The sequence below is a fragment of the Lepisosteus oculatus genome, chromosome 6, assembly GCF_040954835.1.
Source record: "Lepisosteus oculatus isolate fLepOcu1 chromosome 6, fLepOcu1.hap2, whole genome shotgun sequence".
Taxonomy (NCBI): domain Eukaryota; kingdom Metazoa; phylum Chordata; class Actinopteri; order Semionotiformes; family Lepisosteidae; genus Lepisosteus; species Lepisosteus oculatus.
The window spans coordinates 31,844,151-31,865,989 of record NC_090701.1 but is presented as its reverse complement, the minus strand read 5'-3'; the positions used below and the strand labels follow the sequence as shown (position 1 = coordinate 31,865,989).

Sequence of the window (21,839 nt, the reverse complement as noted above, 5' to 3'; positions counted from 1 at the left end):
TTCCTTCCACAAATCGAGCAGTCATCTTAGTCCTACAAAAGCCTCTAGCCTGGCAGCTCTGTGTCTGTACTGTGGGTGAAGACTGATAGTGAGTCTACTGGGAGCTCCTATTGTGCTAAACCATCTGGAGCACATTCTTGCTTCCCTAACTGAAATTAGTACATTAGTATTTAATTTACTTTAAAAGATACAGAAATATCTCTTATTTGTGGTTGAGGATTCACTCATTACTGTAGCATATGAAATCTGCATCAAATATAAAACCCACAAATCCTTATTTCCAGTTCAGGCTTCATTTTAGACTATATTTAGAATTAATTGTACAGTATATAGTAACTTGTTTGTGGGGGAGGTGAATGCTGCAGTGTATAATTGTATTACAGAATAAGTTTAATCAAAATTCTGTTTTTTTAAGTTGACGTGTACTGCTGTACTGTTGTAAAGATTCATTATTTGAGCATTCAGACTACTTGTACTCTAACTCACTCCATTTTTTAAAGATCACTCTGTTAACCCTGTATACCCAGTCCTAGCTCTTTGGGGGCTCTAGGCAAAATTTTGAAATGCGGCCACAATTTGCACATACAGTACACTACTATTATCAGCTCCTACCTGAACCTTATTTTACTATTTAGAACAATTAAATAAATGAATTAAATAAATGAAAAGAACAATTACATAAATTAATCCATTAACCAGCTTTGAAGAACACGTAATAAATAACTTACAAATAAGAATAAGGAGCACTCATTTTACAAAAATAACATATTTTAACATTGAAAGTAATAACGTGAAACATAAATCTGCGAACATCTAGTAAAACACTTCAAGTTGTCTATGTGTCTAGCTAGAAAATCTCTACATGGATTCAATAGTTCAATACTTACATGGATTGACAGATTCAAAACCAAATGGATTTCAAATGCACTATTACAGTGATTTGATGTGGTGTAGCTCTGTTTTGAAATCACTTGTCCTGCTCTTCTTTTCTGAGCTTCCTTCTTGAGGACATTATGCATTTATCAGTTGCAACTACTGTACATGATTTGAATTTTGAACCACTACAACATAGTTTAGAACACAAGTAAAAGGTCACTTGTATTGTTTCATTACATGTTTGATGTAATGGAAGATTAATAAAGATTAATAAAACTGACATTCACTACTTCCCAAAATTAAACAAATAGCATTTGGTCTAGTAGCTGCTGAAACTGCACTGATACTGTTAAGGTGAAAAGCGACAGTACGTCAACAGTGGAATAATAATAATAATAATAATAATAATAGTTATAATAATAATAATAATAATAATTGCTTACACTTATATAGCGCTTTTCTGGACACCACACAAAGCGCTTTACAGGTAATGGGGACTCCCCTACACCAATGTGCAGCATCCACCTGGATAATAATAATTGCTTACACTTATATAGCGCTTTTCTGGACACTCCACTCAAAGCGCTTTAGAGATCATGGGGACTCCCCTCCACCACCACCAATGTGCAGCATTCGCATATGATTTCATTTTTATGTAATGGAACATTATGACCTCAGAGGTACCTGTATAACGGTTGTATACTACCAACGTATACATAGACTAGGAATTCCAGCCCTAGTCCTGTAGAAAAAACTGTGTCTGCAGGATTTGATTCCTACCGCAAGGTGAAAAAAATATAGAAATTGGTCACAAATAGAAAACTGAAATCAATTATCCTGAGATTAAGAGTTTGGGTATAGCAAAAAACAGAAGATCTTCCAGGACCAAGGCTGGGAAGCATTGGTATAAACCAAGAGTAGGCAACCTTGTACCACGTGTTAATAGGTTTTTATTCTATCTATTAGGTGGTTAAGGAGACAAATCAACTGGATTTTCAAGGTTAAATAGGTTCTAATTGAAAGGCATATCTAAACTGTGCAGCAAGGACTAAGGTTGCTTACATATGGTGTAGAGTATAACAAAATGCAGGACTTAGAAACATACACCTAATGCAAAAAAACTCAGATGATCTAAAATATTTAAAAAATTATGCTATACAGTATGAGTATCAGAGCCAGTAAGTAATCTTTGCAAAAAGATTTCAAGTAAAGGTGCTTGTGATCTGAGTATCAGGAAGAAACAGTGTTAGGTAGTACAACACAGGTAATAAGTGTCCTTTGGGATCTAGAGATGCTGACTAAGTGTGGATTCAAAAGAAGGTCATAAATTTACAGGTAAAGGGGACTCCCCTCCACCACTGATCAGCTATCAGTGGGGAGGAGAGCAGAGAGTAATGTAGCCAATTCATAGATGGGGATTATTAGGAGGCATGATTGGTAAGGGCCAATGGGAAATTTGGCCAGGACGCCAGGGTTACACCCCTACTCTTTTTGAGAAATGCCCTGGGATTTTTAATGACCACAGAGAGTCAGGACCTCGGTTTTACATCTAATCCAAAGGATGGCACCTGTTTTCAGTATAGTGTCCCTGTCACTATACTTGGGCATTAGGACCCACATGGACCGCAGGGTGAGCACCCCCTGCTGGCCCCACTAACACCTCTTCCAGCAGCAACCTTAGCTTTTTCCAGGAGGTCTCCCATCCAGGCCAGGCTCACACCTGCTTAGCTTCAGTGGGTTGCCAGTTGTGAGTTGCAGTTTGATATGGCTGCTGGATGATGCGACGGCAGCCATAGTGCGCCAGAACACTCACCACACATCCGCTGTTAGTGGGGAGGAGAGCAGAGTAATGAAGCCAATTCATAGATGGGGATCATTAGGAGGCAATGTGGGCTTCAGTGGCTTCAGTGTAGCTTCAGTGGGCTGCCAGTTGTGAGTTGCAGGGTGATATGGCTGCTGATAACTACATCAGTAGTTAACGCAGATTCTATACAGAAGGATAACTACACTTACATTCACAACTGATGACATTTTAAGTTGTAACAAACAAACTTTAACAGCCTAGATTAACACAGCAGAAACAGAAAGACACACTGGGGGAAATTTTTTATTCTCATTTGTGAATGTGCCGATTAAAAAAATAATATGTTGCGTTGCACCCTGGTGGCCATGGGGCTTTATTCAGTCGCCTAGTTCACCTAAGCCAAGTGCTGGCCCTGGCTGTGGGTACTACTGACAGGTAAAGTGACAAGTGAGAAATGTTCATGTTGTAATTTTATGATAGTAGGAGGAGGTGTGCTGCTTTGTTCTTATTCTTAATCCTAATTAGCACCTGACTGACTGCCAGCTCAACCATATAGCAAATTGAGTTTGACACATTGCACCACTATTCAGAACTCATCATGTGCTACGATAAACACTGATCTTACCATTCCTTAACATTAAATCAGATACCCCCCCAAAACTGATCCAAATGATGGATTCTTTCACCCAGAAAAGAACAGTAGGGTCATTCAAACTGTACTCAGAATTGTGTGTTTGAGCCCTGAAAATGGGAAAATGAGCCCTGATGTGAATATTTGTGTCTGTCTGCCCTGCCTGGGTGTACCCTGCCTTGTGCCTGTTACATGCCAGGATAGGCTGTGGCTCCCCTGTGACCCTGAAATGGTTGAAACAGTTCAAACATGAATGGATGGAGCATGTCACATGGTCTTGGTTAACTCATCTTTGCTAAGAAGCATTTTAAGATGATTTTGAAAGCTACTGTAGCTAGCATTTTTATTAAAATGTACTTACTTAGCAGATGTTCTTATCCAGACATAGGGTGCAAAACAGCAAAATGTTTTATTTGGTTTATAATATAATGAGGCAGTCCTCAAGTTGGTGGTTATATTAATAAAACAACACAACATAAATAAACCCACAAGATGGGGCCTTTATTTCAGATGCAACACAAATAAGTGGTGTTTTTTTGGTTTTGTGGTTCAGTTATAATTCTTGCCTCTTCTTTAGGGCAGTGACAGATAAGCTGCAAGGGAATTTTGCAGGATTACTGGGATATACTGTGCTCTGATTAGCTTTAAATTGCCTCAAGAACAGGACTCATGAGTGGAAAGCTTCATGTGCGAAAGCTCATGTGAAAGCTGCTGCTCTTTTTTCAGCATTTTCTGAAAAAAAAAATTCTCATCATCGCTCTGGGTGTGTTCCACCATCAGCAATGCTGGAACACTGAAACAGCATGTTGCTAGCAAGCAGTAAGCCAGAGTTTGAAGCTTGAATGCATTCCAGAAAATTATATTTATTTTAGTCAGTGTGGCTGTGCCTCAAACTGGTCTTTTTGATATTTCTCTGCAAAACTCCATGCTTTACTTTTGTAGCACAGGTAAGCTAGTATGACTTCAGGTATTGTGGTGCTGACCCACTTGTAATTAAAAACAAATGCTGCAACGTCTGGTTTTATTCTTCTGTCATTTTCCAGTAAACCTTCCATTTCTAATCAGCAGATTTAAATACCACAATCAGTACATTTCCCACAGATGTTTGCAAAGAGAGGGTAATGTAAGTATTGTCAATTGCAAAAAGCTAGTTGAGGGAGTTTTAAATTTTATATCCATACACTGAAACACAGATCTAAACCTGGCCTTGATCAGATTCATTCTGTTCCAAGAAAAACGTTATCATCAAGCAAACAACAAGAGACTATTAAAGAAATCTTATGATTGTGACAGACATCCCATATTAGTAGCATAAATACTGGTTAATCACAATTTGCATATTTAAAAAATGCATTTAATTTTCTGAAACAAACAACATGAACTCAGTTTGTGTCGTAGTTAAAATCAGGCCAATACCTAGACACAGGAGGGGTGGGGGGGGCTACCTTCACCAGTGCTCTAAGCCACACACCTGCAGTTCAAACTGACACAGACAACTTGGAGAGACAGCTGTTCTCTGTCACAGTAGCATTTGTAGTGAAAACGTTTGTTTGAGGCGCTAAAGGCAATGTCTGAAACAGATGAATCTGAGGAATCTGAAATAAATCTGAAGGAAGAGACCTATGGTCTATGAATGTCACAAATAGAGCTGTGTAAATACATATTTATATACAGCAAACAAAAACATGAAGTATATATCAAATTATTTCCACATATACTAAAGTTTGCAAATAGGAGGCCATTCAACACATTAAAGCCATTTCACTTGACTGAACCGAGGATCTCGTCATCATGATTCCATCTACAATACATTCTCTTTAGATTGTGGTGGTGAATTTAATCTTCTGACAGACATAATAGCAGAATTATGTATCTTTTATACTTGTTTATTTACTGTATACAGCATAGTAATGATTCTAAGCTATTTAAGAGGTTTGAGTGGGCACCTGTGTCAACTTGTGTTGGCTGCAACAAGTAAATGTTAATTTCACCGTGAGAAATACAAAGGAGAAATACAATATTTCAGTTGTTCTTCAGATGTGTGTGAGAGAGAGAAGGAGTGAGGAAAATAAAGCACAGGAGAATAAAGGACAGAGTAGGTAATAAGGGGAAAGTAGGTGATAAATCGGTGATTAAGAGTGTCCAGAAGAAGGGAGGTCTAAGAATATCAAAAACTGTGTTATTTAATATTATCTTGGCTTTTAAGGAAATTTATTTCAGACTTCCAAAAAATAATTTGGAAATCTGTTTTTTTATTTTTTGCAATTACCTTAATATAACCTTCACACTTTAATATACCTTAATATTGGATGGTGCGGTGGCTCTGTGACTAAAAATCTGCACTTGTAGCTGAAAGGTTGCTGGTCAAATACAGTAGTTTGCTTTTTGTTTTTATTTTTTAATGTTTTTTTTTCTAAGAACATTTTGACAGTCTGCTCTGCAAATCTGTATGCTTCAAAATGATACCAATGCCTCTAAGGAGTTTTTGGTTCCTTGGCGTGGGTTAAATCTGTCTTCTGGCTAAGGCAGCAAGCTGGTCAGGTTAGAGTGTAAATAAATATGTCACTTTGTCAAAACACATCTGATAGGTAAAAGAATCTGAAACAGTAAATGCTATGAACTGAGGGAATCTGTCAGGTTTACCCTTGCAGTATACCACGAGAGACCGATCTGTAAATATTTGAGTGATTATTCTGCATTACTGTCAGCCAATTTCTAGTAATTAGAGCTACCTCCATCCTGCCTGCCATTCGGAAATGCCTGTAGTACGGCTGTACTGGACAGAAGGAGCAGACTAATGTACTGTATAAATTGTTGTTCCAAGCCACCTCTTTGACTAACGTACTGATACTCTCCAAAATTAAGCATGATAGCTACAGTATGCATTTATTTAGCTTGAAATATCCTATAAAATTAACTAACATTCTGTACTTTATCAGGGGACATTAATAATGTTGGGAAGTTGTAATTCTGAAATTTCGCTTTATTTTTTCATTGTCGATTAAGAGCTTCAGTACAAGTTGATGTTTGACCATTGCCCTTTTATGACTGTAATTTCAAAAAGTGTGTGGTTTTAAGTTGATTTTGGAATCACTCTAAGTAATCATCCAATCAAAAAGACACAGTAGAAAACTAGTATGAACAGGAGGCATTGTAATCCTTTACAGTGTATTATCCCGTTTCTTCAATTATGTTAATGTGTTTATTTGAAAGTGATGCATTAAGTTAATTGTTTTGTGCACACTTTGATTAGCTCTGCCTCAGTTCTTCCTGACTTCTTCCAGAAGCTTAGTAAAGTAATGTATGGTAAATGAACATGTTTCTTGTGTTAGCTTTTCTAGGGATGTGATTTTTATAGTCTGGAAGCTTTGTCTAAGATAGAACGTTTGTATAACATGGCTTTGTATAGTATCATAAAACATGTTTATTTGAATGTTGAATTATTTTAATAACAAAATCACTAAAAATAATTTAAAAAATAAATTTCATTTTTCCATTTTAACACCCATTCATGGAATTATTTTTTTAACTTTTATTCTAAATTCTAAAAAAGTGTTTGAAAATTTGCATCACACTGTTCTGTGTCACAATTGTATGACAAATCAACTAAAAACTTTTTACTTTATACTCACCAAACGTTATGAAGATATAAAGGTTCACATACCTTTAAAAACTCTCCTTGCTTTTTCTAATACAAATATTTTTGTAGTCAAGCATTAGTATATGACTGAATAATTTGAGTTTTTTTATTTCTCTGCCAATGCATTAGCTTAATGTTTACTAAGAAGCAAGTATACATGCACTCTGAAAAGTACAAGGAAAATAAAATTTTAGTTGTGAAGCCTTTAGGAGAAAAAACAGCAGACAACAGAAAGACAAAGGACTTTGATTGGAAAAATAAGTTGAATAGGTGAATGTGTAAGAGGGGAAAGGTATGACATAGAAAGATGGTGAAAAATTCCAGAAAGCAATCTATTAACAAGTGTGGAGTTTAGAAAGAGGTTAGTCAGGTGTGTTGTTGGAATTTCTGTGTGGACTATGAAGAGACTGCAGTAGCAGTAGACATGCCACTAGAGTTCACTAAATTCATCCATCCATTTTCTAAACCACTTTATCCAGTACAGGATTACAGGGGAGGTGGAGCCTGCCTGACAAACAATGAGCAGGATACACACTGATCGGACACAGTCCATGGCAGGGCACACACACCATGTTTTTTGCACAAGCTAATAATAATAATTGCTTACATGTATTTAGCGCTTTTCTGGGCACTCCACTCAAAGCGCTTTACAGGTAATGGGGACTCCCCTCCACCACCACCAATGTGCAACATCCATCTGGATGAATGAATTTACCAGTATGTCTTTGGATTGTGGAAGGAAACCTGAGCACTCAGAGGAAACCCATGTGAACGTATAAACTTTACACAGATAACAACCCAGGTAACCCCTCTTCAGGAGACTGGGAAAAGAATCAGAGTCCAGTCTACAGAGGTGAAGCGATCATCAGGCCTTTATTTCAGCTAAAGTTAAGGCACCTTACAGCAGCATGAGAGGAAGAAATTTTCTCTCCTTTTTCTTTCTCTGCTGGTTTCCTATGGCAGAGCTGTCTTTATAGAGAGATACCAGACATTAAAATTCTCATTCCCTCTTCCAGCAGCTGGATGACTTTCCTTCCTTGCCTTTCTGTTATTAAATACTTAATTTGTAGCTACCTGCAGTCTACTGTACATGTTATGTCAGAATCACAAGGACTTTTCACAAGGACTTTTTAAACACAAGAAGCATTTTAAACAACTTTTTAGAGATGTGAGGTCATTGGTGCTTTGGGTACTTACTGCAATTTTTGATATTATCATGGTGTTATATAAAATATATATATAAAAGTAAACTGAGGGAATCCTCAAGGCCAGGTGTCACATACTGCATATAGAAATTCACCCCAACATCTGTTTTTAATTGTATAAAATTGTGGTTATTAGTTCTAAGGTATAACAAATATTTTTAAAAGTTTTTTTAAACTACTTATCATGCAAAAATGTACTGTATGCAAATTATTGTGCAAAGTAGAATTTGTAGAATTAAGCAGTTTGTGAAAATTAAAAAAGGCAAGATTGATTTGAAGAAGTTATTTCCTGGTTTTGCGATACGTGTAACTAAACATCGTTTAGTGAAAACAGTTTAGTTTTAGTTACTATTACAGTACAATAACTGTATTCTGTTTCTGCTCAGACATTTGAGTAGCACAATAAACTGATGTTTGCCACAAAACGATAAGACAACAATGTAGAATGTATTAAAACAACACATCCAAGCACATATAAATGGGAACACCCCACTCATCTTCCTCAATTATTTTGTCAAGTCTGATAATTCAATTTCTGGTGAATCAACTGTGTTTTAAAGGGGAAGGCATTAGAAGTGAAACACGATGAACTAAAGATGAAGGATCTACACCAGTTATACAGTCCTCAGACAAGTAAACATAGAATGGGATGTTTGTGCTATTTGTTGTTCACCTAAAATCCAGTATTAGCACAAATTCATGCATCTGGTTTGTTATTAAACAGGTATAATTGAGAATAAACTTAAAAAACTGGATGTTTCTTTAATTTTATCATGTGTGTTGCTCAGACGTTCTATTAGACCTGGAGTTTTAAAGCATAATCACAATTCAATCTAAATGTATTATCATTATCATATCAATTGTTATTATCATTTTATCTCTTTTTTATCTCATTTAATATCTTGGCAATTTTGAGTCTATCATTAATGCCTGATATCTAACGGTAAAGCCACATGCTCTTGAAACAAACTTTCCTTGATTCTGGGTGGATCTAAGGATAAGAGAAAACTTGTTAATTATTTATAATATATGCATACATTTTTTAGTTTAAGAATTTGGACCTTGAAAATTCAAATGAAAAATTAGCAAAAGTTCATACGGAATTAGAGCCAGCATTTTACAAAAGCAATGCTGCCATTTTGTTTCACATACAGTACATCTCTTACAAATACAAATGAATTTATATAACATAAGCTTCAGGTAATGATGCCCCCTCAAAGCACAGCCTGGGCCTTAAAGGCCTGAAATTAGCACTTTGTATCTACTGTATGCTGTTAGCAGAATTGTCCATCTTGTGGCACACAGTTGTTTGAGAACGAACAGGATTTGTTTATTTGAGTTTTCTCAGAGCCTGTGAATCTGTAGTGTAATCTGAAAGACAGTTCTGCACTGTTTCACTTGTATGTCGGATGCCATAAGTTTGCCATAGCCAATGTACTGTAGTGCTTGCAGTGTGAAAAATCGATGGCCTAACAGTACAGATCTACAAAAGAATGCATATGTTTAACAAGGTTAATAACTAAGAGTGTAGTTGATATAGAGGTGATGACAACAAATAGGAGTGTTTAAAAAGAAAATAAAAAAATCCTGCATCAGTTAGCAGCTACTATTTGGATTAGTATTGTGATGCACACCTACTTTTCACCTTTCAGATTGATTTATGCTCATCTTTATTGAAATTGCCTGAAGGTAACAGAATGAAGATGTGAGGTAATGAACTGTGCTTACTGTGGCTTCAGAAGTTTTCTCAGTGCCATTTCTATTTGCCTATTTGTTTATTAAATACTATTACAATACAATTGATTGTTGTTAATAATATTTACTTATTTACATGATTATTTAACTATTTTAGCTATTAAATTGAAGTTGTCTTTGAAGTCGTGTGAACAAAAAACGTATTACAGAGAATATGTTTTATTTACAAAAACAAATATTTATTTATGAGTGCAAGATATCTTTCAATTAAATGCATGATAATGCACCTTTTACAATAACTTTCTAAGATGGTACTGAAGACCTAGGTTTGAAAACCACAGCTATTTGAATCTTGCCCTCAGTGGTCATTACCTATAAATCCTGAGTGCAGTATTGTTAGGTAAGAGAATATGAGGTGAAGGAGAACTTTCTCTGTACATATGTAATTTCTTACAAATTTACCAAGAAAGTTATGAAAAAACAATTAATCTCTGTGATTAATGTGAAATTAGTATATATACAATAAAACAATAGAAATTGAATCCCTCTCTTTGATAAAGGAATGATCCATTATGTTGTCCAGCATACCCTTTAAATCACGTGAAAATTTGTCTAAAACAAAAAGGTTACTCCGTCATCTTATTTATAGTGCCTTCTATTTACTGCAACACTGAAGGTTAATCTAATGTTTTATTTCTCAGTACTTGTTAGAGGATTTGCTTAATGGAGGATTGTACCTAGTCTATGAATAACAATTGACAAATAGTATTCATCACATGTAATATCTTTGTTTCACGTGTCAAAATTCTACAAATTATCAACGTTCTGGTCTTTAATGAAAATGTTATTTATTCTGCATTAGAAATGGCTTAATGCTATCAGCTTAGAACATGTTTTGTCAATGGGTGGATAGACTAGACCCATTTTTTTTACTTGTTTTGTCCTGCTTTGCATTCCTTCAATTCCCTACTTGTCTAGACTGAGATTTGTATGGAACTAATGAAGAGTGTCTTTCTCTATTGGTATTGATGCCTGGAAAAACTCCAGCACATTCCTGCATTCAATAAACACATGTAGTCTTCATGCCAACGGAGTAACAGTAAATACAAAGTATGGATTACTTTTCTGAAACAGGGCAAATCTTGCTATTTTTTTTATAAAGGATCCTTTTTTAACTCTTTTGCAGTAATGTTGTAAAAAAGTAGGCCATTCTAACATATATCAAGAAAATAATCTCACAGAATTTTTTTGGAAAAAGGAAGAATACTGTAAATATTATACAGACTGGATGGCCAAAAATCAGGCATTACTTTATGTTTCCATTTAAAATTGTTATTATGCTGTCATTATCATTTTAAACATTTAAAGACTATAAATGTTTTAGTTATGTTGAATATGTGCCATTTAAAACTTTATAACATGGTTTTAATCATTCCTAACTCAAAAAAATTTACTTGTCTTACATTCTACATTACATATGTAAGGCTATGAATGTGTTATGAACGTATAATTTTAATATATAAAATAGTGGGTGCAAGTGAAAAGTCCTGGGTTTAGAATAGCCAATAAGGCCTAGGCAAATCTTTGGCCAATGCAAAGAAATTAAAACTCCAAAACCACTCCAACACTGGGAAAACATTACTGCTATACTGATAGAACAGTTTAATCAAATCCAAGAACCTGGACCTGCTGTCACGGACGTCCAAAGGGACAAACCGTGGGGAGCAGGAGAGCAGAAAAAGACCCATATGCGTAGCGGCGAGACGGGAAAAAGGCCCGGGCTCATTAGTGCAAAGAGTTCAGGAATGCCGTATAGAAACCTATGCCCTCAGGGAGCGGACGTGGGGCGCCCTGGTGCTAGGCGGGTCTCAGGACATCCGAACCTAAATGCTGAGCCAGGACAGAGTGCAAGACCCGGAAATATATAGCCCAAGGGAAAGAGAGGGACAGGAAGGACAGCAGACCGGAAACTAGGGACAGGTCAGAGAAGGAGTGCCCTCTGGCTGCAGAGGGCGTGACAGTACCCCCCCCCTTCATGGGCGGCTCCCGACGCCCATACAAATAAATAAGCTGCACAGCACTGGGGGGAGGAAAAACCTCATTTAACTGAAAGGAAACCTCCGGGAATCCACGGCTGAGAGCTACCCCTTCCTCCGGGGTATAAACCTTTATTGGGTGGAGGAAGGGGGGGTAGAGAAGAGCTCCGGAGACTTAAAACAAAAAAGTACACAAGCACAAACACAACAGACAAAAACCTGGGAAAGACCAGGGAGACGAACCACAAAAAAAAATAGGAACCAAAAACAGGTAGGAACCAAGGTTCCGAGACACAGAGAGCAGGGGGGACCAAAAAGGAGGGGAAACCAGGAAGAAAAAAATCAAAACAAAAGGCAAAAAACAAGAAAAAGAACACAAAAACCCCGAGGAAAAATACCGCAGACTGGGCAAATGGCACGTTCACATTCTAACGCTGATATCCGAGTGGACAACCTGAGGAAAGCCAGACCGAAGTCCGCTCACAGACACAGATGCCCGGAGTGATATCCAGCGAAAAGAATGGAGGAACGGCAAATGGGCACGTTCGCATACTAACGCTGATATCGGAGTGGACAACCTGAGGAAAGCCAGACCGAAGCCCGCTCACAGACACAGATGCCCGGAGTGATATCCAGCGAAAGGCATGGAGGAACGGCAGAAAGCTTACCATTCTATCACTGATATCGGAGAGAGCCAGACCAGGAAGAGCCAGGCACGAGAACCCGCTCCAGACACAGAAGCTCGGAGTGATATCCAGTAATAAGAATAGGCAAGCCAGCTCAACATTCAATCACTGATATCGGAGTGATCTACCCGAGGAAAGCCAGGTGCAGGACCTGCTCACAGGCACGGAAGATCGGAGTGATATCCAGTGATTAGAATAGAGGAACTGAAAAAAAAAACAGCCCAGAGAAGAAAAAAAAAACTGCGGCAAGACAAAAAAAACGCCGCTCGCGGGGTCAGTAGGTGGCTCAGCATTCTGTCACGGACGTCCAAAGGGACAAACCGTGGGGAGCAGGAGAGCAGAAAAAGACCCATATGCGTAGCGGCGAGACGGGAAAAAGGCCCGAGCCCATTAGTGCAAAGAGTTCAGGAATGCCGTATAGAAACCTATGCCCTCAGGGAGCGGACGTGGGGCGCCCTGGTGCTAGGCGGGTCTCAGGACATCCGAACCTCAATGCTGAGCCAGGACAGAGTGCAAGACCCGGAAATATATAGCCCAAGGGAAAGAGAGGGACAGGAAGGACAGCAGACCGGAAACTAGGGACAGGTCAGAGAAGGAGCGCCCTCTGGCTGCAGAGGGCGTGACACCTGCCAGACATCAGTCTGGCAGCAAACCACACCACCACTCATGTCCCTGTAACATCTACAAAAGAATATTGTACAACGTTTTTGGTTATCATTATACAAACAGTTGCTGACCTACAGTATAAAGAATGCAAAGAAGAACCACCAGAACAAGCCCTCATCTTAAAGATGTGATACACAAAGAAGCATTATATTCTGGTTTGTGCAACAATGAAAGAGCTTAAACTGCATGCAATTCTAATTTAATTAATTTGCCTTGAGCTGTAATATTAGAACCCAAATACACGAAGCGTGTATCACCTCAAAGTACTATCAGGCAGGAAAAGGAATGTGAAGAACTACCCATTTCACTATGTATTCTTTTAATTAAGATCTGCTACCTTGCTGTTTTCATGTGGTTCATATCAAATTCTACCAATAATATTGTACTGACACATACAGTACTAAGGCCTTTTAAAACCAAAACTGTCCATTAAGGATATAAGAACATAAGAAAAGTTAAAAAGAAGTGCCAATTTGGGTGTTGTAGGAAATGTATTCAGTTTTCTCATTTAAATGTTTATTAAAAGAAGCCTTGTTCCTTCTAGCTAGTGGAAACATGTTATCCCGAACTGAACTCCCAATTATAATGGTCATTTTGGTTGGATTGACTTGATCTGCACCAGAGTCTGAGAGACTTACTTTTTAAAGAACTATTAGAAATATAATTATTGTACTTGTTTTAAATAATTCTAGGAGATTTTTTTTAACTCACCTAAAGAAGAACAACAGAAACAATGATTTATTGGTGTCCCTTAGTTTAAAATGTCACATATAAAGACTAGATTATTTCGCCTTTTTTGTGTGGTATACAGCATATACAGTATATAAACTATTATTGTAGTCACACTGTGTTTCCATAACAGTAAGTTTCATTAAAATTGCATGTCCTGTAAACTAAAAAAATATTATTAATAACCTGAATATGAGAAAGGTGTATTACTAAATAACAAATGCGCACAATGTGTAACTGGTACATCTGTTGTGGCATTCATGCCATACATACCAGTAAATAATAAATGTTTTTTTTATGATTTATGAATGGTGTAGGACAGTGTTATCATTCATTTGTAACTGAAGTGCACTATACAACAAAATATGACTTCTTGGTGGATGAGTGTAATGATCACTAACAACAGATGTGATACACGGAGGCTTGTTTTATAGGTGTCAAAAACTAAAGTTAAGACATCTATTCTGAAAACATTTTCTATGTAAATGTACTAAACTTGTTTTTTTGGTAAATGTTTACACTCTACCTTTTTGTTGATAAGCACAATCATGTCATTCTCTAGTCATTGAAACGTTGTAGAGGGTACTGTTGGTTGTTTATGAAGAAACGTACCACTTCAAAGCCACCAAGATACATGTCTTATGTGGTCTAGAGAGTGTGAGCATGTCTTTTTGGGGATCTAGTCATCCCCACTGCCTCTAGTGTCCACTCACTGCATACAGTAATGGGACATTTGTTGTGTCATTCTTTGAGTTTGCAAAAACTGGCTTTATTATTTTCATTGAATTTGTGAATACCTCTTCCACAAATAATAGACATTTATTTTAAATTACATTCAAAGAACCTGTTGACACAAAAATCAAATCAGATGCAGGATGATGGAATTTCAAAGACAGCTTTGTTGTAGCATAAAATCAAGTCATAAAGTCATGTCTGGACAAGACATTTCAGATGTAAAGAATTGGCAGACACTTGCAAAGGTGGAAACCAAAAGGTATTTCAGTAGGCAGAACTTCCTAAATTTAAATTCCATCACTTGAGTTTGTAATCTCTTCTCTTTGGAAACAACTGTGGTAAGCTCTGTATTTATCTTTTGAATTTGTCAGCTTTCCTTATTAAGGATTGTGTATAGTCACTGTGCTGTAGTTATTGTTCTAAAATGCTCAGTCAAAGCCATTATTTAGATTTTTTTTAATTGAAAGACTTTCATTCAAATTGGAAACACTCTTCTTTACATCATTATTTTAAGTAATGTGTCCATCTAGAAACTTCCCAGCTTTTTAAAGTAGGTAATAAGTTAAAAATGTAAATGGAAATAGGAGCACTTTAGAGAAGCTGAAACAACTGTTCAGTTGTTTCAGTTGTAAATTTTGGGAGCTTGAGTCTGTATAAAATTCAGAGGATTAAAGATTTGAAAATGTTTAGATTCTCATTCAGTTTCTGATGACTTCTTTTACTTTTGTGCTATGGATGTGTTGCTTTGTTTCTTATCACTTGTCATTTTTATTTCTACTATATATATTTTACTTTCAGTGACATTCTAAAGCTTTAAAGTATCCACTTTTATTTCAAATATTTATTCCATGTAGCACATGTGGAAATTTTGTGCAAACCTTTGTTTGTTGAGTTTTATGGCACAGTTGTTTTAAAATTTGTAAGATACTGCTTTTAACCATATACTGTACAGTATATTGTATTTCAATTTTATCTAAAAGTGTGCTTTGAAAGCTAGCATGTCAGTTAGTTATAAGGGAGCTGACAAGATCTAGAGTCACTGCACTATTTTCTTCTAAAGCAAAAGACAATGCTGATGTAGATTAGTAATACAATTAAAAATAACCTTTTAAATGTAAGCAAATACAATATGGATGCATTTAGTGAGGCAAATTAATATTTAAATGTCTATGTAGAAAACAAAAAGGTATGTTACATGTAAAGAAAATGCAAAGAACTACCCTGTAACTGGGAGTTCTTGGAAGATCTACAGTATCTGCCAATTGAAAATATATGACTATGCTATATAATTTGTAATCTTAAAGGCCTAATTAACTTAAATAGGTGTAGTCTTTCTCTTAATTGCCACAATCACTCCAATTCACAATAAAACATGAGTCAGATCACATCTTCAGCTCATGGTAATTGAAAAACACTTATAGAGGGACCTGTAAGAATTAATTTAAAACATCACACAGATTTCTCTGTTCTATTAATTGGAAAACAGCTTGGCAAAGACTCACACCAAGTAAATACTATAATGTGTCTTTTAAATTATGCTTACGTTCAATTAATCACTTCATTTTTTAATTGGAAAAGAACAATACATCATATATACAGCATATATCATATAGTAATACATATGTATCACAAATCTAATGATACATTAGATTGAATGGAATCCTTTTTCATACCTTCTCACTCACAACAGCCATATTATTAACCCAAAAAACGAAAATAGTTTTTAGAGTAATAGCTGGAGCCTACCCTGGCAAGCAACAAGCACAGAGCAGGGTACACTCTGGATGGGATGCCAGTCTATCACAGGGCACACACAGACACATTTACACATCGGCCAGTTCTCTCAAGAGCTAATTACAGTACCAGTATGTCTTTGAACTGTGGGAGGAAACTGGAGCACCTGAAGGAAACCCACACGAACAGGGGGAGGACATACAAACTCCACAAACTGCTGTACCACAGTGCCGCCTACTTAGATTTTCACTAAGCCTTAGTAAACAATAATTTATATGGAAGTATATATGAATTATAAATGATTTTTTAAAATTTTAGATAGGCCTTTTAAATACAACATTGCAAGCAGTAAGTCACTGTCTAATGCAAGAACTGTCTACCACATTTAGCTAACTTAACTGACACACAGATGTTATGTATTGTAATTCAGTGTTCACTAAAGAAAGGGTATTGTTGCCCTTTATGTTTCTAATTATCCATTTACTGTATTTACTTAACTATAATCTTACCAGCAGCTCTGAAATCTTCTGTGGCAACAAACCCAAGCAAGTGTCTGTTTCTCATTTGCTGTATTTGCAAGAAAAGATTATTTAAAAAGAACAGCACTACCCTTTGAAGAAAAATTATGCACAATGCAAAATTAAATAAAAAAAATGTCTTTAAACTGGATGTGTGTAGTACCACTGTATGTCATGGATTACACAGTTGATCTTACAAAAGTGTGAGAAAGTCAATTGAATTTGAATTTAAAGTGTGATCAGTCATTTTATGATTTTGTGTGCTTTATTAATAAATAAATTGCAAAAGAACTGTGCTCACAAGTTGCTATTAGTATTAAACTCCATGTAGAAGCCTTTTGAATGTAAAACAACTATTGCAAAGATAAATGAATGTAGCATGAAAGCTGTCAGTATTTTCACAGAATTTTGGAGAATTTCTAAATACCATCCACACACCACTCTGCTTTTAATAATTTGAGTCCTTTAGTTTTCTTTAAAAAAAATATCAGTCATTGCTAATTTTATGATCTTGCTTTTCTGATTTGTTATTTTCCAGATTTTTGTTGAACAGCCCTTATGACCAACATGAGCTGGAGCTTTCTCACCCGTCTTCTGGAAGAAATCCACAACCACTCCACCTTCGTGGGGAAAGTGTGGCTGACCGTGCTTATAATTTTTCGCATTGTGCTCACGGCAGTAGGAGGGGAGTCCATCTACTCAGACGAACAAGCTAAGTTCACATGCAACACCAAGCAGCCTGGCTGCGACAACGTCTGTTATGATGCTTTTGCTCCTCTCTCCCACGTCAGGTTCTGGGTCTTCCAAATCATAATGATCTCCACCCCTTCCATAATGTACCTAGGCTATGCCATTCACAAAATTGCCCGCAGTTCTGAAGAGGAGAGGAGGAAGTTTAAGAAGTTCCGGAAGAAGCCCCATGCCATCAAGTGGAGAGCAACTCATACTCTCGAAGAAGTCTTGGAGGAGGAAGAAGAGGAGCCCATGATCTATGAGGAAACCCTGGACGTCCATGAGATCAAGCCAGAGCACAAGCCACCAACCAGAGAGCAGCAGAAGCATGATGGCCGCCGTAGAATAATGCAAGAAGGGTTGATGAAAATCTATGTGTTACAGCTTCTGGCAAGAGCAATTTTTGAGGTAGGCTTTCTGGCTGGCCAGTACCTCCTGTATGGTTTTAGGGTCAGTCCTTCATATATTTGTTCCAAGAATCCATGTCCTTACAAAGTGGACTGCTTTGTGTCCCGACCCACAGAAAAGACCATCTTCCTTCTCATCATGTATGTGGTTAGCTGCCTCTGTCTGTTCTTAAACGTGTGTGAGATGTTCCATCTAGGTATTGGCACCATCCGAGACATCATCCGCAACAGGAGGAACAAGGACAAGCGCCCATCCTACAGCTGCCCATATCCCAGGAACATCCCTGCCTCTCCCCCAGGATACAATTTAGTAGTGAAGTCAGAAAAACCAAACAAGATGCCCAATAGTCTAATCACACATGAGCAGAACTTGGCAAATGTGGCACAGGAGCAGCAGTGCACTAGCCCAGATGAAAACATACCCTCAGACCTGGCTAGCCTTCATAGGCACTTAAGGGTGGCACAAGAGCAGCTGGATATGGCCTTTCAGACCTACAACAGCAAGAGTAACCCTCAGCCCTCCAGGACAAGCAGCCCTGCTTCAGGAGGGACTGTAGTGGAACAAAACAGGGTTAATACAGCTCATGAAAAACAAGGGGCCCGGCCCAAATCCAGCACTGAGAAAGCAGGGTCTATCATTAAAGATGGAAAGACTTCTGTATGGATTTAGAAATTATTTAAACGTGCTTATGACATTTTTTTTTGTTTTCAGATGGTCTAATTTTGCAGCACTGTTTCAAGGGTTGCTTACAGCTGCTTTATGACATTAATTGCCATAAAAAAATGTTTGTGTGGGTGCCTGGAAAGGTCTGTAAAAAAACTTCGCTGAAGAGAGTTTTGAGAATGTGCCTGATCTGGTACAAAGACATAAGAGGTGTTTTTTGCATTTGTTGCAAACTGAAAAGTGTTGAAAAGAACAGCTGCTTAAATGGTGGAAATAGAGTTAATTTAAAATCAGATTTTTAAGGTGCATACTCACTCACTGCATACTCAGTCACATAGATGAATATGACGGCTTTTATACATTTACACTGCAGTAACAGAAATGAATAATAGCTTAGCTCAGAAGGTAAGAAACTTTCTGGATACAATGTATCCAATTTGTTAAAGTTTAATAAATATGATTTTCTTTCTACGTAACCTAATTGAACTGAATAGAAAATAGGCTTAAATAATATAAGAGAAACAAACTGACATCCAGATAAAGCAACAAAGAGAATGGAGACCCACAGGATTATGTTGATAAAGTCTTTATAGCTTCATCCGTTCTATTTTTTTCCTTCAACCTATGTGTTTCAAAATTCCAAAAGATGCAGTACAATTTTTCAGTGGAAAATTGGCACGCGTATAAACGGAAAATGGTTGATGTTCTGTTTAAGAATCCGTGCCAAAATGTACCTTACAAGACAAGATGTGCAAAGTACCATAATTTTTTATTCCCACTGAAATAACAGTGCTGCATCTCCTGTAAGCCTCAAAGGTATTATTTATTATTATACAGCAAGCATGGCTTAGACAGCGAGCCCTCCCTAACACAGATGTTTTATTAGAGTTAGTATATTCCTCCCTTGTGATCAGTAACTTAGCTTACCTGTCATTATCCTAGGCAGCTAATAACAAACCTAGTGTCAGAGCCTCTGGCTTATGTTAGGGCAGCATGGTGGTGCAGTGATTACTATTGCTGCCCTGCAGTGCTGGGGCCCTGGGTTCAGTTCCTGGGTTGCTATCTGTGTGGAGTTTGTATGTTCCCGCTTTGTTTGTGTGGGTTTCCTCTGGGTACACTGGTTTCTTCCCTCAAGCCAAAGACCTACTGGTAGGTTAATTGGTTTCTGTGAAAATTGTCCCTGCCGTGGTTTGTGTGTTTGTATTTGTGTGTGCCCTGCAATGGACTGGTATTCTGTCCAGAGTGTGCCCTGCCTTGTGCTTGTTGTTGCCAGAATATGATCTGAGTCCCCCGTGACACTGAATTGAATAAATATCTTAAAATGCCAATCAGAAAAAAACAATCCAATTTGTAATCAGAATTTCTAGACTGATTAAAAAGTATTTGTTTTAGACATTTTGTATGGCTCTCCCATATTACTGTACGACAAACTGTTTTATATGTGGTAAAGGCAGGTAATTTGCTGTGTAAAAAATGATCATGGAAATTAGTAGACATTAATTTGAATTTAAATTCTAATGAATACATGAAAAGCAGGAATACAATTGCAAGTATGATTGTGCTCCAGTCAAATCAGTAAGTCAAAGACAAATTCCTAACATTGCATTTTCATGTTTTTTGTTTAATCATTTGCCTTAAGGCTCATTTGATAGTATTTTCACTTTTACATACAACACATTTCAGTGTAATTTATAGAGTTTTAAGACAACAGATTATTAATTTGGCAAAGGCACTGAGGCTCTGAGAACCAAGTTAGCACCAGTGTTGACATACATACTCCCTGTGAACAAGTATAACCTTTTGATCTGCAGTATGGCAGTGTTACACTGACAGATCACCTTGTACCTATCCTGGCATTACGCTGTTTATCTCAATAATTGCACAAATGGAAACTGTTACAAGTGGACACAGAGACTTAGAAATGCAATCTGTTTGATCAAACAGTCCCTACATTAAAAACACTGATACTCTATCGCATGTGTTAAGAAATATCGCAGGAATTTATCAAAATTCAACAATTGGCTGTATTTGTCACATACAGATTATGGCAGTAGTTTCTATAAGGAATATTTGTACTTTTTTATGAATCAGCACAATATTGGGTACTACAGATTTGAAATAGATTACCTGCTTTCATATACACCCAAAACAGTACATTTTATTCTAAAACAGTATATGTTAAGTTTGGTTAGAACATTGTACACAATACAAGTCTTTCAGGAATGCTTTTGGAGGCAGAAGTGTTCAGAATGAGCAATGGGGATGATTAATTTGCCTTGTGCATCAATATATTGACAAAGTGTGCCTTAAACATCAGCAAATACAGTATGTTTCTCTTTTGTATTTTCACTTCAATGTGTATTTATACATTTTGAGTGATGGATGCAATTTCTTTGCCTATACAGTAAATAAAACCAAAATAACAATGTGTTAAAATTCTTGATTCTCAAACAGAAATTCAAATAAGGATATTTTTATTTTGAAAGTGCTAAATTTCAACTTCAAAAGAAATTAAAATCACTTTACCTTGAAATTAAGATACTTTAACTTCACAAAACTTAATGATTAAAACAATACTTTCTTTCTGAACAATAATAACTTTCTTTGAACAATAATAGAATTGCATCTTTCTTTTTGGTTTTCAATTTTGTGTAAGAAAATCATTAATAGAATTCCATTTACCCAACAGACTGTAAACCTTTAAATGTATAAATAACTACAGGGATAAATATGTATGTACAAGGTATGTACAGTGCATATGTGGTAAAAACATATTAATGTATGTGTATAAGGAATAATATTTTGGGCATTAAAAAGCTCTGTTTCATTAAAATATATTTTACAATATCATTCATATCAAAATAATGTAAATGCTTTCATCTTTGGAGCTTTGTAGCTACTAAATGAAGAGATTCAATTTACAAAATACAAAGTGAACATTTGCAATTTTATGATATATGTAATTGATATGTCCATGTGTAATTTTCTACTACATAATTTGCACTATGGAGGTATGTGTGGGAATGGGCTGTGAAATAGCACAACTTATTAAATAAAGTAAGTGCTTCAACTTCCACAGCT

At 36.7% G+C, this 21,839-nt stretch overlaps 1 protein-coding gene across 3 annotated transcripts in view; it reads left to right on the top strand.

The window, feature by feature from the left end:
* The window catches only part of gjc2 (gap junction protein gamma 2), a 60,405-nt gene extending 38,573 nt beyond the window's left edge, over window positions 1-21,832 (top strand). For 2 of the 3 annotated variants that reach the window (XM_015354113.2, XM_015354115.2), the window contains one exon: window positions 17,494-21,832. In XM_015354113.2, coding sequence (XP_015209599.1) covers window positions 17,514-18,764 — 1,251 coding nt within the window. In that variant the 5' untranslated portion in view covers window positions 17,494-17,513 and the 3' untranslated portion in view covers window positions 18,765-21,832. Of the gene's footprint in view, window positions 1-14,990; window positions 15,042-17,493 lie in introns of those variants that run through there. The other variant, XM_006634187.3, reaches the window with a different exon arrangement.
* Window positions 21,833-21,839: the final 7 nt, after the last annotated feature.